General features: G+C 42.2%; 1 protein-coding gene across 1 annotated transcript in view; it reads left to right on the forward strand.

Moving 5' to 3' along the window:
• UBA7 (ubiquitin like modifier activating enzyme 7) overlaps window positions 1-18,907 on the forward strand; it is a 426,723-nt gene that overhangs the window by 240,612 nt on the left and 167,204 nt on the right. Inside the window, exons 21-22 of the mRNA XM_029599673.1 lie at window positions 4,032-4,124; window positions 17,814-18,005. Of these exons, the coding sequence (XP_029455533.1) occupies window positions 4,032-4,124; window positions 17,814-18,005 (285 nt within the window). The remainder of the gene's footprint in view (window positions 1-4,031; window positions 4,125-17,813; window positions 18,006-18,907) is intronic.

Consider the following 18,907-nt stretch of genomic DNA (forward strand, 5'->3'; position numbering starts at 1 on the left):
CTGTGGACTGTGAACAGGTTAAAAGATAGGATACAGAGGATAGGATAAATTGGTCTGTTTTCCAAAAGGAGAAAGATCATTAGTAGAGTACCATAGGGATTGGTACAAGGACCTGTGCTATTTAACACATTCATAAATGATCTGGGAAATGAAATGACAAGTAAGATCATATTTGAAGATGATGCAAAATTATTCAAAGTTGATAGAACACCAGTGGATTGTGAGGAACTACAGAAAGATCTTGTGAAACTAGAAGACTGGGCATCTGAATGGCAGAAAAAAAATTTAATGTGGAAAAGTCCAAAATGTGGACAATATGATGAAATCCTCAACTTAGAGTGCGGTGGTGTTAAGTAAATAAAATGTTAGGAATTATCCAAGAAGGAATGGAGAATAAAGCAGAAAATATACTGTCTCTATATCAATCCATGGTGTGATCACACCTCGAGAATTGTGTGCATTTCTGGTCGCCCCATCTCAAAAAAGACAGTGGAACTAGAAAAGGCGGAGAGAAGGGTGACAAAAATGATAAAAGAGATGGAACGGCTTCCCTATGATGAGATACTACACAAGTTAGGTCTCTTCAGCTTAGAAATGAGACAACTGAGAGGGAACATTACAGATGTTTCTAAAGTCATGAGTGGGGTGGAATGGGTAAATAAATAATTTCAAATAATATTAAAATAAGGAAACTCTCCGTGAAACTAACAACCAGCAGATTTTGAAAGATCATAGAAAGTACTTTTTTTTAGTTAGTGCACAAACTGTGGAATATGTTGCCAGAGGATGTGGTTGGGGCAGCTGACATAGCAGACTTTAAAAGAGATTTGGTCAAGCTCCTAGAGAAAATGTCCATGGCACATTATTAGCCAGGTAGGCTGAAGAAAGCCATTGCTATACCTGGGAGTCAGTAACAGGAAATAAATCTACTTCATGGCATCTACCGGGTACTTGCAACCCGGAGTGGCCACTGGCAGAGACAGGATGCTGGGCTTGATGGATCTTGGTCTGACCAGCATGGCTTTTCTTATGTTCTTAGCATATGATTTAATTTGAAACGAAAGAGGATATTTGTTTGAAATTTCCTGTTTAATTTAATTTTGATTGGATAACAAAATATAAAAATATATTTAATTTTGTTTTTTCATTTTCCTCACGGATCAGCCACCAGCCATGGCCCAGGCCCTCTGCTGCTACTTGCCCCATCGTAAAAAATTAAAGAAAGTCAAGGCCTCTCCTCCTCCTGCGGTTGCCTCTTATTCCTTCATTGGTCTTTATAGTCCAATAGGAGGAGTGATTCCTGGTCGCTCTGCCCCACTAGCTTAGCATTTCAAAATGGTGTCAGCTGGCCCTGTGACTGGCGTCATTTTGTTATATAGACATATCATAAAACATCTGTACAAGAAAATGGTGCCGGCCTCAGAGCTAGCTGGTGCCATTTTGAAATACCCATTTGGCGGACAGGAGCACCTGGGGATCCTTACCCCATTTTTGATCTTTAAAGTCCAAATGGGACAGCAAGAGGCTTTGTGGGAAGGGGGGGAGGGGTATGCCTAGAAGACCTCGAACTTTTTAATTTCTGAGGCACTGAGTATTTTCTGCCAGGGGGGAGGGGTGGTCCATTTTATCTTGAGTTTTGGTTTGTTTTCATTCATATTGCTCTTTGTTTTATTTCAAATATAAACAATCCATAAATGAAATGTAAAAACATTGAAAAAAATGACAAAGAAAACAAAATGAAAAAATATAAGTACACAACCCTTAAGAACATAAGAAATTGCCTTGCTGGGGCAGACCAAGAGTCTATCAAGCCCAGCATCCTGTTTCCAACAAAGGCCAAACCAGGCCACAAGAACCTGGCAAGTACCCAAACACTAAGAAGATCCCATGCTTATTGATGCCAGTAATAGCAGAGGCCATTCCCTAAGTCAGCTTGATTAATAGCAGTTAATGGACTTTTTCTCCAAGAACTTATCCAAACCTTTTTTAAAATCAGCTACACTAACTGCACTAACCTCATCCTCTGGCAACAAATTCCAGAGCTTAATCGTGTGTTGAGTGAAAGAATTTTCTCTGATTAGTCTTAAATGTGCTACTTGCTAACTTCATGGAGTGCCCCCTAGTCCTTCTATTATCCAAAAGTGTAAATAACCGATTCACATCTACTCGTTCAATACCTCTCATTATTTTAAAGACCTCTATCATATCCTCCCTTAGTCGTCTCCATCCGTAGTGTTGCCGGATATTGTAGGGTAAATTTGATGCGTTTTTGGAATAGATTGTTGCATATCGCAGAATATTCCCTCCTTTTTGCGGACACCATAGCGGAAAAGTCCTGAAAGATTAAGATTTTGGTACCCTCATATTCCAGGGCAGCTTTTTTTCTGTAAGCTTGCAATGTTGTCATTTTATGAGCATAGTTCAGAAACGGGCTATGACTACTCTGGGTCTGGAGTTACCGGGTAGTCGTGCCCCCAGTCTATGTGCCCATTCCACCTTGCACTGATCTTGAAGATTTTGGAGCCCCAGTTCATCCAGTAGCCAGCCCTCCATTAGGGAAGTTAGGTTACGGTCCGATATAGATTCAGGGAATCTTACAAAACCGCAGGTTATTCCTGCATGACCGATTTTCTAGGACTCACCTTTTCCTCCAGTGCCCTTACTTGCTGGGCCAGGGTGCATTGCTGTTGTTGCAGAGCCTGCGTATCTGTTTCAAGGCCTACAATCAGGGTCTGGGTGTCCTCGACTTGTTTTTTTTAATTTCAGATAAGGTTTCATTTCCTGCAGTGATTTGCTGAGAAATGGCTTGAAAACTGGTGTCTATCTAATGCTTGCACCACCACCCTGGTGACTTCTTCCAACAAAGCACCATTGTTGCAGGTCCCACGCTGACTCGGGCTCAGCAGCCCATCGGCCATTTTGGATTCAGCCGTCTTCCCCGGGAGCTTTTTTTCACACTGCTGCTTGCTAGACATGTCGCCGCTGCTCTGCCAGAAATAGTCTAGGTTTCATTGGGAAGCCATGAGGGAGGCAATGTGCAACTTCAAGCACCAGAAATCAGCGAAAAAATGGCCCATTTTAGAGGGGGGGACCAGGAGCGGGTCAGGCAAGCGTGTCCTACCTGTGCAATGGGTCACGTGATCTCTCCCATGACTTTTTAATTTTCTTAGAAGCTTCTCATGAGGAACTTTGTCAAATGCCTACTGAAAATCCAAATACCACATCTATCTGTTCACCTTTATCCACATGTTTATTCACCCCCTTCAAAAAAATGTAGTAGATTTGTGAGGCAAAACTTCCCTTGGGTAAATTCATGCTGGCTATGTCCCGTAAACCATGTCTGTCTGTATGTTCTGTGATTTTGTTCTTTATAATAGTTTATATTATTTTTCCCGGCATTGATGTCGGGCTCTCACTGGTCTTTATTTTCCTGGATCACCTCTGGAACTCTTTTTAAATATCGGAGTTACATTGGCCACCTTTCAGTCTTGAGATACAACAGATGATTTTAATAATAGGTTACAAATTACTTATATTGGATCTGAAATTTCATTTTTTAGATCTTTCAGAACCCTGGGGTGTATAGAATCTAGTCCAGGCGATTTGCTACTCTTCAGTTTGTCAGTTTAACCTACAACATCTTCCAGGTTCACCGTGATTTGGTTCAGTTCATCTGAATTGTCATCCTTGAAAACTGTCTCTGGAATGGGTATCTCCCTAACGTCCTCATCAGTAAACACTTAAGCAAAGAATTAATTTTGTCTTTCTGCAATGGCCTTATCTTCCCCTTTAACTCCTCGATCATCTAACAGTCCAGCTGACTCCCTCTCAGTAAATGGTGCATTAACAGCAGTACATTATTGTGCCTTTCTAACATGGTTTAATAAATAGGCCCCATAAACCTGCTTTGCATGAGGCAGTTTATACCTAGGATAATCTAATCTGCTGACTTCTTAGCTAGCTGGCTAGATCACTTTGCAAATTGCTCTTGACATATAATAATTTTTTTTTTTTACAAATTTCTCCTACAGGATGATGACAGCAACTTTCATATGGACTTCATTGTGGCAGCATCAAACCTAAGAGCAGAGAACTATGGAATCCCCCAGACAGACAGACACAAGGTGAGAGAAAAGTCAGGGAGCGGGGGTCATCCCTTGATGGAGACACAAGATGAGGAAGGAAGAATATAAAAGGAGTCTTACCTTTTACCTACCATAACATGGAGTTTAAATCTTCCCATCTCCATTTCCTGCAACAATGTTTCTTCATGAAGAGAAAGATGGAAACAGATCTGTCCATGTAACAGTATCCAGGAAGACACTTGCCCCATGGCCTCCCTCTCATCTCAGAGTATGCTAGTTCATGTAGACGTGCATTTTTACATTGACAAGCGAGTGTGCGGCCTGTATATGATTCAGATCTGAAATTTCTGCTTCTTAGACTGATTAGAGTAAGTACAGGGACCATGATGGCAATGCTTCCTGGGATAGGATTGGAGTGGGATAGCAGTAATTGTTGTATTGGGGAAGGCTTTGGATGACAATGAATCCTGGGATGGGTGTGAGAAAGAGGCCATTTTTTGAATAATAGTGCTCTCAGGGGTGGAGTTGGGGCATGTTTTGAATGGCAGTGCTCCATGGGATGGTGATAGGATAGATTTTATTCAGATGGCAGTCCTCTATGGGGGTGGGGTTGGAGCATATTTGAATTAAGGTGCTCCACAAATTGGGGGTGGGGCAAAAATAGTAGTGCTCTTTGGGAGTGGGATAGGGTTAAGGTAGCCATGTTCCTCTGGGTAAGTTTAGGATAGGATGGTTGGAATTTGGGAATCTAGTTGTAGATGACAGCGAAGAAGCAATTGGAAATGCAGTGCTTCCAGATGTGGGGTGGGATAGGGTTTGGGTTAGCAGTATTCTCTGAGGTTGGGTGGGATAAGGTTTGATTTGAGTTATGTATTTAATTCACATCTTTATAAAAAAAATTTTCAAAAAGCCATTTACAAGTTATAAATATATACAATATAAAAACATAAACATTGTAAAAAAAAACACAAAGGGATCAATTTTCAAAGTGTTTAGGTTTCTAAATGCTAGTTAGATTCTTAAATTGGTCCTTCTGAAAATTTACTAAGGCTGAGTGCTTACATTTAGGCTTCTAATTTAACTAGGTTGCTAAATTTAGGGGCTGATATTCAATAAAATGAGCCCCTAAATTTAAGCCCCTAAGTTTGACACTATGTTCAGCCAAACTTAGGAGCCTAAGTTTCAGCTGAAAATTCACATACATTTAGGAGCCCTAAAAGTTAGGACCCTAAATTTAGGCCTGTTATTCATTTTCCTATATTTAGGTCCTAAAATTAGGGGGTAAAAAAAATACGCCCGCGCGTACTTTTGTTCGCTCGACCGGCACAAACAAAAGTACGCTGGATTTTAATAGATACGCGAGTATCTTTTAAAATCTGGGGTCGGTGCACGCAAGGCTGCGCAAAATCGGCAGCCTGCGCGCGCCGAGCCGCGCAGCCTGCCTCCATTCCCTCCGAGGCTGCTCCGAAATTGGAGCGGCCTCGGAGGGAACTTTCCTTCCGCCTCCCCCCCCCCCCCCACCTTTATTCCAAAAGTTATGCCTGCCCAAGGCAGGCGTAACTTGCATGCGCCGGGCCAGCTGCCAGCTCACCATGTTCCGGTCCGGGGGCTGGTCCGGAGGCCACGGCCAGAACCATGCCCACGGACCCGCCCCCAGAATGCCCCCGATGTTGCGCCGCCGCGACACACCCCCGACACGCCCCCCCAGGAAAGCCCCAGGACTTACACACGTCCCGGGTCTTTCCGTGCGCCGGCAGCCTATGCAACATAGGCTCAGCGCGTGCAGGGGGAGCTTGGGGCAGGTTTTCGGGGGGTATGCGCGTATCTTATGTGGGTACCCCTTTGAAAATCTGCCCCTAGGTGTCTAGTTCTGAAAATCAATGTTAAGCTCCTTGCTTTTCCTCCACCTATGTAGTCCCCCATATTTTAGGCCCCTAAATTTAGGAAACCTAATGAAACAAACTTAAATTTAGGCACTCAGCCCTAGTAAATTTTCAAAAGGACTAATTTAAGAGTCTAACTCCAAAAGTTAGAAGCCTAAGCCCTTCTAAAATTTATCCCCTAATATCCTAAAAGGTGGGTTGCTTTTCCAGAAATACTTCATTGGTAAAGAGACATCTATGGAAAAAAGACTTATCTTTTCAAAGAAAGGGCATTTGGCAGAGCAGAGCTGATGAGCTCTTAAGCTCTAGCGTTTTTCTTTGAAAAGATAAGTCTTTTTTCCATAGATGTCTCTTTACCAATGAAGTAGTTGGAGTTGATGTTAAAGTTCTAAAAAAAAATTGTTTCAAAAAAATTCCAAAAAATTTTTTCTGTTCAAGAACAGCGGCACATTTTACGTGAAATGAAAAGTGTTACCCCATGATTATGTCCATTGAGCATGCACAATCGCAACGAGTGCACAAATGTTAAAACACTAATACAGTGTAAGTGTGCAATTGCTCATTTATGAGGGTTCACTTCTTTCAGTAATTCACGTTATATATATGTGATTTCTTTATATTTTGTCTTCTACTTCTATCACATACAATACCGGTTCTTTTGATAGCTGAGATTCAATGCCAAGAAGTGCAGAGTCATGCATATGGGGTGTGGAAATCCAAAAGAAATGTATTTGATGAGGGGTGAAGGGCTGATGTGCCATGGAGCAGGAGAGAGACCTTGGGGTGATAGTGTCTAATGATCTGAAGTCTGCGAAACAATGTGACAAGGCGATAGCTAAAGCCAGAAGAATGCTGGGCTGCATAGAGAGAGGAATATCGAGTAAGAAAAGGGAAGTGATTACCCCCATGTACAGGTCCTTGGTGAGGCCTCACATGGAATACTGTGCTCAGTTCTGGAGACCGTATCTCCGAAGAGCCAGGATGGAGGTGGTCCAGAGAAGGGAGACCAAAAAGGTGGAGGGTCTTCATCGAATGACTTATGAGGAGAGATTGAAGAATCTAAATATGTATACCCTGGAGGAAAGGAGGAGCAGGGGTGATATGATACAGACTTTCAAATACTTGAAAGGTTTTAGTGATCCAAAGTCAACGACAGACCTTTTCTGTTGGAAAAAAATCAACAGAACCAAGGGTCACGATTTAAAACTCCAGGGAGGAAGACTCAGAACCAATGTCAGGAAGTATTTCTTCACGGAAAGGGTGGTGGATGCCTGGAACGCCCTTCCGGAGGAAGTGGTGAAGACCAAAACTGTGAAGGATTTCAAAGGGGTGTGGGATAAACACTGTGGCTCCATAAAGTCTAGAGGATGTGAATGAAGAGAAGAGGCATGGGGGTGGCTTGTGGGAATGATGGCTATTACCTGGTGATTAATACTCTTATTCAATAAACATTCTCATGTTTAATGCGACTCCAACATTGCTCTATGCTTCAATGGCAAGAGGAAATGTGGGAAAAAGGATTTGCATTCACAAATAAGCGTAGGAGTAGCTTGCTTGCTTGTGTTGGTTACTACCCCGAACCCAATAAGCCTGATACTTCACTTTCAATGCATATCCAAGCAGCTCTCTGCCCAGCTGCGGAGCCGAGGACCATCAATGGCAGGACGGCGAGGGAGGTGAGAGAGGCCAGTCGTGAGCTCCACAGTCGGCCGGCGCAACACTAACATCTCCCCCCCCCCCCCCACACACACACACACACACACACACTCTCTCACACATGTTGATTCATTTTCTCTTTCCCCATCTTCAAATCCACCAGTGGCAGCACCTTCCATGGGCCTATGCAGGCAACAGGATTCCTCCTTATGCCTGCACAGACTGATGCTGCCCCTGCTTCTCCTTCTGGCCACACGGCTGATGAGACTCTTCTTTCTTCTATCAGCTACTTGGCTAACAGTACTCCTCTTCCTTCTTTCCACCCATACGGTGAATGCTCCTCCTCCCTGCTTCCATGAGTCCATGTGCTTTCCTCTTACAGGGCCTGCACATGGCCACTTCAGCGTTAACCTGATGCCAAGTTTTCCAATGCTTATTCCTATAGAATACTAGAGCCTCCAGGTTAAATACAAACATTTCCCAGGTACACCTTCACTCCCCCCAGCCCCCTTTCTCAGTCCCAATCCCCCCCCCCCTCACAACTGTCTTCCACCATCCTGTCCTCATCATTTTTCCCATCCCCATCCTTACTATTTTCAAACACCCTTGGTCAATCTGTCTTCTTTACCACCAGCTGCAATGCTTGCTGGGTAGTGCAGCGATTCTCAACCAAGCCATGCAGGTGTGTCATCGCATTTCCTGGCCCCCCCCCCCCCCCCACTGGCCAGGTTGCTCCCCCTGCTCCAGCAAAATGTGACCTCTTCCTCTGCCCAGACTTGAAATGCTGATAGCCTGGGTGGAACGCGGCAGGAGAGCTGAAAGAAGCACTCAGTCAGCAGCACTAACAGCATGGTGTCTTCTTCCCGCCCCCGCAGCCCGGAAGAGGAAGTCTTGTGCAATGGCCACATGCACAGGAAGAAGAGACCATGCTAAGTTAAAAGTAATTGCAGCATCAGCCCAAAAGGAGAAGAGCAACACAGCCCAGAACAAAGAGAGGAGCAATGTCAGCCTCTGCAGCCGATGGGACTCCTTTTTCGAGACCGCAATGGGTAGAAAAGGAGGAGGCTGTTACTGCTGCCAGTTGTTTTTTGGTGGGGAGGGGGAGAGAGAGAGTGAGCATATTTGTTTGAGACCGTGTGTGTGTGTGTGAGAGAGACAGCATGTATGTAAGTATGTAATTGAAAGCCTGTATGTGTAAGTGTGTGATTAAGCACCTGTGTGGTGTGTGTGAGAGAGAGAGAGCATGTGTGTAACTGTGTGATTGAGAACCTGTTAGAATGAAAGAGAGCGTGTGTGTGTGATTGAGAGCATGTATGTGTCTATGTATGATTGAGATCCTTTGTGTGTGAGAGAGAGACACAGCATGGAAGTTTGTGAGAGAGAGAACTTGTTTGTGACTGAAAGAGAGGAGAAAGTTGCAAGCAACCTCCCCTTCCCTCCTGCTAATTCACAACAATCTCAGTGCACCTGGAAATCCAACATTCCCAAGTATCCCTTATCCTTATTATTTTTAATTATTGTTTCTTTGTGTCTGCTGTTTTTAAATATTTTATTGATGTCTGGAAATTTTTTATACAAGTTTTTAATTACTGGACATTCCATTCATCAGCTGTTTTGAAATCTGATTTTTTATTAGTATGATTTTATATTTATATTGATTTTATATTTCTTGATTTGTTTTATGAGGACTGGTGATGGTTCTCTTTTTCCTTTGTTGCACTGCATATAGAGTCTCCGGTTTGTTGCAGTTTCCAGTTCAGTTTTTGTCTGCATGTTTCTATTTATGCTTTATGGTCTCTTTATTCTTTGTTCGGTGAGGGTCTGCACATGTGACTGATGTGAGGTATTCCGCTGGCGTGTAGTTTCTGTGTAGAACTCTAAGGCAGCCTGACTTGTTCCATTTTCCTAATAGGAGGTGTAATATTATCAATGTTGCCTTTTCTTAGGTAAGGTGATTACTGTTTGAGAGTTGGAAGTTGGTGATCTGGTATGGGAGGTTTACTATTTATGGAATTTCTATTCAGAGAGAGTACTCTTATCTTTCTCTTGTCATTCTTTACAATGAAATTAATACTGGGCCTTTTTTTTTTTTTTTTAATTTCTGCCATGGATTGTAATGAGCAGTGTGTCATACATATGAGCATTGTCTGTTGGGTGTGTCACGATGGGAAAAAGGTTGAGAACCACTGGTTTAGTGGATGGAGGTCTACGTTTGTGCAACTGAGGAGTCATCAGAACGGAAATGACTTGAAAACAGAGTGGAGGATCCAAGGCAGGCAAGGGGAGGAGTGAGAGAATACTAGGGGCAATGTTTTTCTGGTGTTTATCCAATAAACCCTTTTTTATTGCATCGGGGGATGTTTTATCCATGTTTATCAGATAAAACCTTAAAGCAGAAGCCATAGCTATGGATAATAGCGCTCCTTGGGTTAGGTGGAGGAGTCAATGAATTGTGGGTTTTCTTGGGGTAGGGTGGAGGGGAGGGGATAAGTGGTGTAGTGCTCTTTGGGTTATGGGTGGGGGATGGTGCCAGCCTGTAGTTAAAGCTGACTCTGTGCTGACTATATGGATAGTGACTGCACAGCAGAGAGAGAATAAAGACAACATTTTGTACTTAGATTGCTCACTCCTGTCCTGCCTCTGCCTGCATTTGGATAGAAATCAACTCGATCTTCTGCCAAGAGTCAATCCTCCCCCTGTAGGATATGAATCACTGATTGTTCCTCATAAGTCAGTGAACGTAGCCACACCTTCTTCCTGCCCCACCACCGCCCATGAAATGCCAGGTCACTGGGGCAACTTGGGCCAGCTCCTATCCCAAAGCATTGCGGGATATGTTGTGCAGTTTTTCCCCTAAAAGTCAGGTGTGGACCGACTCAGCCTGAAGGAGTTGAAGTTGTTTACATGATCTGTGCATGTTCAGACTGTGTCAGCAGTGCTAAAAAAAACATCCCGTGTGGTGAATGTTTCACTTTCTCTCTTGCAGGGGACGGGGGCTACTGCACAAAACAGCAGGCCCAATCTGTGTGTGTGTGTGTGTGTGTGTGTGTGTGTGTGTGTGTGCACGCGCACCTGGGAACGCTTGAAATTTGCTCCCCTTGAAATTGGCTGCTGTTGGGGATGGGTGAGGAGGTGGGTGGTATTAGGGTTTAAGTGCAGAGCAGGAAATATCTTTTGGCCTGGTGATTTTCTCATCCAGGGAACAATTTTTAGAACGATCTAGTTGGGTAACTAAAGAATTCCGCAGCTAAATGCACAGGGCTGAAAATTGTTCCCAGGTGAATGGTTAAATATAGCCCCTCGTTTCACCCAGTGAGTGGCTGAGATATCCGCTTAATTTTAGCCAGATATCTGTAGGAAAACTTTCAGCCAAACCGAACTCACTCGATTTCAGCTGTAAATGTCCCTAAATCTAGCTGTACAAAATTTGACCAGTTAGATTTAGGCCCGCTATTTGTGCATCTGGGGATATCTGTCCAAACTTAGCCAGTTAATACCCAGTGTAAACCCACCCCAGGGATGCCCTAGAGTCTCCCCTTTACTTCCCAGCTACATTTGCCCGATTTGTGAATTTGGATGAGGGGGGTAAATTTATCCAGTCAATGGAGAAAAATTTCTAAAAACAGACCTGAACCAGCTAATGCCTGACGTTAGCTGTGATTACACCTAAGCAGCTATATTTATTTAGCTATTCTAAATGCATGCATTCCCAGGAGTATGCTGTGGTTGGAAAGAGAAAACTATGGGCATACACCTCATTTTCAAAATCTACGCACCTAATTTATATGCATAGATTGCCACTGTTTTTCAAGTTGGCTCAGATCTCTGCGCGTATTTATTTATCTGTTTAAAAATGTTTGTATTCCCCAATATTGAATCCAGTTGTCCTAGGTGGATCTAAAAAACCATATCATTTTTTAATCTCTTGATTGCTCCCCCCCTCCCCCCCATTGAACCCCTAAAGGTTATCAATACAAAACCCTGCCCGCCCCCTCCCCCCACTAGGTCAGACCCAACCTCAGTTCAGAATTAGAAAACAGGCAGTGAAGTATTAGAAAACAGGCAGTGAAGTATTAGAAAACAGGCAGTGAAGGTTCGTTCATTCTAAGGCAAGAGGGCATAGACTTCAGGAAAACTAACTTTGTTCAAATGGGAGTTATTAACTGGGTGGGGAAATCTAAGGGAAGTAGAAGAACCATGGGCAAAGCAAAATGGAAAGAAGAAAAAGAGGCTGCTATGGTTTCCTAAAGAAGCAGATGAAAAAGGGAAGGAAAAAAAATGTTAGCGTTCAGAAACTATAAGAGATCACAGAAACAGGAAGATAGGAAATAATATCTGGGAAAGCTAAGAGAAACCAGGAAATTAGTCAGAAGGGAGAAGAGGCAAATGGAAGAAAAAAATAGTAAATACAATAAACAAGGGGACAAGACTTTTTCAGATATATTAGTGATAGGAGGAAGTGCAAATGGCAATGTGAGATTGAGGTGAAGGGGAGGAATATTATAGATGCTGATGAGAAAATAAAAAAAAAAAAGCAGATTTTCTTAACAAATATCTCTGGCAAGTGTTCACTGAGGAACAGCCAGGGGTAGGACCACAGAAAACAGACACAAATAGGATTAGAAGCGGAGTATGGTAAACCCCCAAATGATTTTCAGAAAATTCTGCTTGTGAAGAAATAGATAAACTAAAGGGGGCTGATATGCATAGGCATTTGTTTGGATAACTTGTAAGTTATCAGATTAAATGCTGAGCTTTGAATATACCTGGTACTTAAGTAGATACATTTTAGCCAAATAAGTAAGGGGCGCATTTTGGGGGTGTTTCGGGGGTGGAGTTGACTTAAATGAATAACTTTTCCAGCTAACTGATATTTGGAGTATCTGAATAAATTATTTGGGTAATTCAAGATTTAGCTAAGAGAAGGTCTAAAGTTATCCGGCCTCCTGTAGCCAGCTATATTCAAAAGAATCTAGCTGGTTATTTGACAATAGCCTTTAAAATAGATATATTGCGCATGGGCCTAGCAGCCCAAACCTGATCCCCCCCACTCAGTGTTGAAAAAAATGGCCTTCCTGGCCAAGCTTCCCTCCATGTCCCTAACACCCCCACCCCCCCCACCCCCCAGACAAAGTTTTAAAGTGTTAGTGCTTTGGGTCAGCTAGCTGGGCCCCCCCCCCCCCCCTCACCTCCCCAGTTTACCAAAAAGCAATATTTCTGGCCTCCTTCCTCCTTCCCAACTCTAAACACCCCCCCCCCCCATCGCTCGGCACCCTATCAAACCCCTTTCTGCTGCCAGGATTGCAGGAATATCATATTGGACTTCCAGCATTCTTGTCACAATAATACTCTGCTAACTTATACCTGCTCCAGAATGCCCCCAAAACACCCCTAAGTTATCTGGCTAAATTTTATCCGGATGATGACTTATCTGGATAAAATTTAATATTTTAAATATATTATAATATAATATATAATATATTCGCATTAGGATTTATCCAGATAATTCACAAGTTATCCAGCTAAACGCCTTTGAATATTGACCTTAGAGTTTCTAGCATTGGAAATATCTCAGATAGATATATGTTCCAGTCCATTCATTCAACACCAGACTTGCAGGAGATGGTGTAGACCTTTGAACCATCCTCACATATTATCATTTATTGTCAAGTATGTAGAAACACGATGTGCACTCTGTTGGAGCAGAAGGGAATAGAGGCACCGCAGAGAATCTGACTCATTTTATCACTCATATCGCTGGTTTATATTTACTAGTTTTTTTTCTAATGTGCTCTCAACTATATAAAATACTATGCTTAAGGCAAGATCTTAACCCTTAAGAAGTATTGAAAGCACTGAAACATCATTATGTGTTAGTGAAAATTCTTTTTGAATAATCTTTACATAGTCTCTCAATCATGAACTTTCTCAGTCTGGTAGGCAGTTACCTTTGACTTCCCATTTACATCTTTTTGAGTTTTGTTTTTGACTATTTTTGCTTTGGTATATTCGTTTGACATTGTAATCCTACTTTCTAGCTATGCATTGAGAGATTTTTTGTTTGTTTGTTTGTTTTTTTCTTACCACTGGTTTATGATTGTGTTCCACCCGCCCAGAAACACCCTGTTTGGCCTGGGTTTCCTTCTGTATGTTTTGGGCCACCTTGGACTGGGGTCATTTGATAGTCTCCTGGATGCTGATGTGTTGTGTCTTTCACCCAAGAGTTGTCTTTGTGCTTCTCACAGATAATGTTTTCGACTTAACCACAGACTCCTCACCCCTCTTGTCAGCTGGCTCAGTGATTGTGTCCCTGGCTGTTCTTTCATGATTTCTCTTTCAGAGAGAGTAAGATATGCAGTTCATTCTTCGGTATCTCCAGTATGGTGAATGCTGCAGTGTGTTCGAAACCCTCTCTGTACCATTTGAGTTTAGGGTGCAATCCTAGCTTATTTTTTTACTTTTTAAAGCAGTGCGAATGCCATGTTAGTCCACTTGAAAGCACAAAAATAAAGGCTAATAAATAAAAATGCGTGTACTGTATATGCTCACAGACTGTATAATTTAACATTCTAAAATATGCCTGGAAAACAGGGTTTGGCTAATCCGTGGATCACAGTGTTGAGGCTGATGTAGGCGTGCTACTCATTACTACCAATTAGTGCATCAGCACTGTTGTAACCCCTGGGCAAGATGAATCCTTTACTTGGCACCCAGGGACACATAGAAAGAATGAAGGATGGACCCTTTCGGCTTAAAACACCTCCACAGCCTCAATATACCACTCCCTTGCTGCATGGATAGCTTTAGTTTCTGAGGCCAGGCTCCTATTTGTGGGGACGAACAATAGCTATTATACCCTTCTTCTTTGCATCAAGCCCTGTCTCTGTCCCTTGTTTCACAGCACTGCCAATTTATACTGTCTTTGCATCCAATAAACACACAGGAGAAGAATGGTGGCTTTCAACTTCTTTACTGATAGTTTGATCTGATTGAATAATATTTACATTTCTCTTAAATAAATAAATAAACAAATAAATAAGACAATAGATAAAATAAACACGTGACTTCACGTTTTCTAGCAAAGTCTCTTAATCACTTTGGAAGCACCCTGAAATTTCTTTTTCTCCCACTTACTCAATTTGCTCACATTATATAGATTGAAGTTAGTTCAGTCCTCCTTTACCTCCTAATTTAATTCTTTAATCTTCCCACTGAAAGTGGTTAAAATGTATAAAGTCCCAATATTTAATCAGAACTTAGTAGTCCCAGATTTAATATCTTCCAAGAAACCCTTTAGACATCCTTTAACTCCTCAGACAGCACCAGAAGGGTTCTTCACTCTCATTCTTCATTCCGTTAACTCCTTAGGCAGTGCCTGGTGGGCACTTCTTACGCTCTTATATAAAACTTCCCTCAATAGCAACAAAGTTCTTGTATCTTCTTTTTATCTCCTAATAGTGCACTTTTCTGGGATCCCTTGCTTTAACTAGAATTTGTAACACCTCTGTATCCTTTCTGGATGAAAAACTTCCCTCTTCCAAAAGTTTGGTACGCTGACTCCCAGGTACCATGGGTTATCAGCCACAAGTGGAAAAAAAATATTAGTTCAACCAAAAAGAGGAAAAATCAAGCAAGAAGCCAGAAGGGTGGAATAAAAACTTCTGTACCTCCAACAGAGGAGAGTGCCATAGTGATGTCAAAATGGCACCAGTTTCAGGGCCAGCCAGTGCCATTTTGTTTTATGGCCATTCACACATACAGCTGAACAACAAAATGGCACGGCTGGCTCCGAGACCGACGCCGTTTTGACATTGTCTTGTCACTGGTCTCAGGGCCGATCAGCACTATGTTGAAAGGGGCTTAAGAGGGGTAGGAGGCAAGTGGGAAACGCTCCTACTTCTTTTATTGACTAGGACCTCCACGGAAAGGTTAAGGGGGGCCAGGTTGGTTCCCGACCTTGGAACATTTTTTTTATTTTAGTGGGGGTTGGAGAATTCAGCATCCTTGCTTATGCATAGGTGTTGCATTTTTCAGGTTTTTGGAATTTTAAAGAGGTGATTCAGCTTATACATGGATTGGTTACTATATGTATGTTACTATGCTATATGTATTATATGTGTGTATGTATATTCTCCAGGCTAGACTATTGCAACTCCCTTCTCCTTTTATAGTAGTTGCAGAGGTTTGAGGGTGGTCGCTGGGACCACCCTCAAACCTCTGCAACTACTATAAAATGCAGCAGCCAGGTCTCTCACAAACAGCAAACGCTCCGCCCACATCACTCCCATCCTTAAAGACCTCCACTGGCTCCCCATAACCTACCGAATACAATATAAAGCCCTAACCCTCACACATAAGACCATCAACAATGAAAAGATAGACTGGCTAAAGGACACCCTCCACCCACACTACTTGCAAAGAATCCTCCGATCCAAAAACACTGGACTGCTAACAATTCCTTCCACCAAACTGGTCCACCTCACCACAACCAGAGAATGCGCCATCTCAACAGCTGGCCCCTCACTGTGGAATAAACTATGCACCCAACGCAGAACTGAGCCCTCAACCTAGACATTCAAGAAGATCCTAAAAACATGGCTTTTCCAGAAAGCCTTCCAGCCAGCGAGTTAACTTCATCCCCTGTGATATATGATCATATTATCCAACGAGTTACCATGTAAACCCCCACCCCACAATCCTGGTTAAACACATTCCTTTCTTCATCTCCTCCATCCCTTTCCCCTCTTCTGCCTTATCCACCCAGTCCTTTTTCAGGTGTATAAACTGCCAATTACATATTAACTGCCCCATCAAGAAGAAAACGGCACCGCTATTCCACCTTGCATGCCCTCTGTACGACTCAAACTAAAGTTCCAAACTGTTTAATTAAGTTACTTTATTTCGCTGTTTTATCATACAAAAGTTCCAAATTGTTAAATAATGTATTTTGTTTCAATGTAAAATAATAAGACACCGTTGTCATATTATCCAATGAGTTTCCATATAAACCGATGTGATATTCCATATCAAATGTCGGTATAGAAAAACAAACAAATAAATAAATAAAATAAATAAATATATATATATATATATATATTATACCCTACTTCTTTGCAAAAAAAAAAAATATATATATATAGTGACTTAATACATTTCTTGATTAGCTTTCAAGAGCTGATATCTCTTCCTTGGGTTAATATAGAATGAGCAAACAATGACATTTACCAGGAAATATAAATGAATCATAAAAGGCATTCCAATAATATGGTAACGGGGACTGGGGTGAAGTGAGTTTGGGTGATCAGAATGTGACAGGCAGTGTAATTTTCTGGCTCATAATGTGATAAGAAACCTTAGGTCTTTGTTGAGTCCTTTCTTGTCAGTTCTAAAGTGTCTGATCATTTTAATTTCAAAAGTCTTATGTTCCTGGATTGTTTTAAATTTTCCTTTAATTATCCTGACCATAAGGACATTGATGCAGTGGTCAGGTTCTGAAAAGTGCCCCCCCACAGAGGTGTCAGTCTGATCTTCCCTGTGGTGTTTCATCTTGTGTCAGTGTGAATTGATTCTTGCCTTTAATGTCTGGCCTGTCTCACCAGTGTAGCCTGCGTCTTCACATTTTCTGTGTTGAATGATATACACTGCATTAGAGGTGGAACATGAGTAGGATCCCTTTATGCTAAGTATCTTTCCCATCTCCTGTGATATGTGCTGGCATTGCTTGCAGTGTGGTGCATTGTAGAGAGATTTTCATTTTCTTCTTTTTGATTTTCTGTTAGAAGTTTGCTTTTTGCTAATTTTTGTTTCTATCGGTATTGGCCTTCAGGCAACCACCTAATCTGAAGCAAAAAAAATCATCTGGTATCTTCAGATGCCTAATGTCCTCAGCTCATTGTATTTTCTCGGTTTAATAAATTAATTTCATTCTCTTTGTTTCCCTTTTTTTTTTCTCACAATTTCTCTCTCTCTCCCTATCTTTGCCTTCCTCTAATGCTCTTCTCTACACTCCTCTTCCTACTCGATTTCTCTCCTTCGTTTTGCACCCTTCGATCTTGATCTCTGACCTCTCTCTTCTTATCTTGGTCTCTATCCCTTCCCTTGTTCATTACCTGCACTTTCTCCTGGTCTTTTTTTTTTCCCTCTCTCTCTATTTTCCTTTTCCTGTTCTATTTTCTGACTTTCCTGGCAGAGTAAGCTCATTGCCGGTAGGATTATCCCTGCCATCGCCACCACGACCTCAGCGGTTGCCGGCCTGGTGTGCCTGGAGCTTTACAAAGTGGTGTGGGGGCATCGGCAGCTCAGCTCTTACCGGAACAGCTTCCTGAACCTGGCGCAGCCGCTCTTTGCCTTTTCCCAGCCCCTGCAAGCACCTGTTCAGAAGGTAAGTGTAATGTGGGGGGAGCAGGCTGTAATGCTATACAGAGCAATCATAGTGCTACACACCTAGACACAGAGCATGATCACAGCATTGCCTCTGGGGACAGTGGCTCTGGCATTGTATTGTTCCAGTAGGGTCCTTTGGGAGATCCTTAGTCTGTGGAGAGGTGAGGAAGGGCTGACCTTTGGATGTGTTATATAGAAACCTGGAACACAATGATAAAGACCCCCAGGCCCATTTCATTTGCTCATTCTCCTGGCCTCCTGTACCTACTGCAGGCTCTTGCGTTTGAGCTCATGTCTTACCCTCGCTTCCCCACTGCGAAGACTCCTCTGAGCTCAGCCCAGGCTTTCTTAAATTCTGATTCTGTTTTTGCTTCCACCTGCACCAGTAAGGGGGAATATGGTGTCATTTACTGAGGTCGTTGAGTAATCCTTAGACAATATCCTTTCTCCAACCCTCTAAAACTTCAGGTTTTTTACTATTTAAACTTTATTTTGTTAAGAGACTTCCAGTCGGCAATTCTTGCCACCAAATATAATTGTTTGCTTTGTGAATGTTCCCAGGCGATAGAATCTGAAAATCATCTGCATATGTATACACCTTCATGCCCTTTTCCCTTCCCACAGCTCCTATTCAATTTAAAATCTTCCATATTTAGGAAAGCTTATTGAGAAAGCCGTTATTATTCAATTGAGACATTTTCTTAATGATTATAATCTTCTAGACTCTGGCCAGTCAGGATTTCAACTTAATTATAAGACATAGACCACCTTGACTTGTTTGTTGGATAAATTATGTAGAAATTTGAACAGTTGCCTTGATATTGTACTGGTTTGTCTTTATTTCAGTTCAGCGTTTGACACGATGGATCGTGTCATTTTGTTATGTCACCTTGCAACCTT

This window comes from Rhinatrema bivittatum, chromosome 4 (assembly GCF_901001135.1).
Source record: "Rhinatrema bivittatum chromosome 4, aRhiBiv1.1, whole genome shotgun sequence".
In the NCBI taxonomy this organism is placed as follows: domain Eukaryota; kingdom Metazoa; phylum Chordata; class Amphibia; order Gymnophiona; family Rhinatrematidae; genus Rhinatrema; species Rhinatrema bivittatum.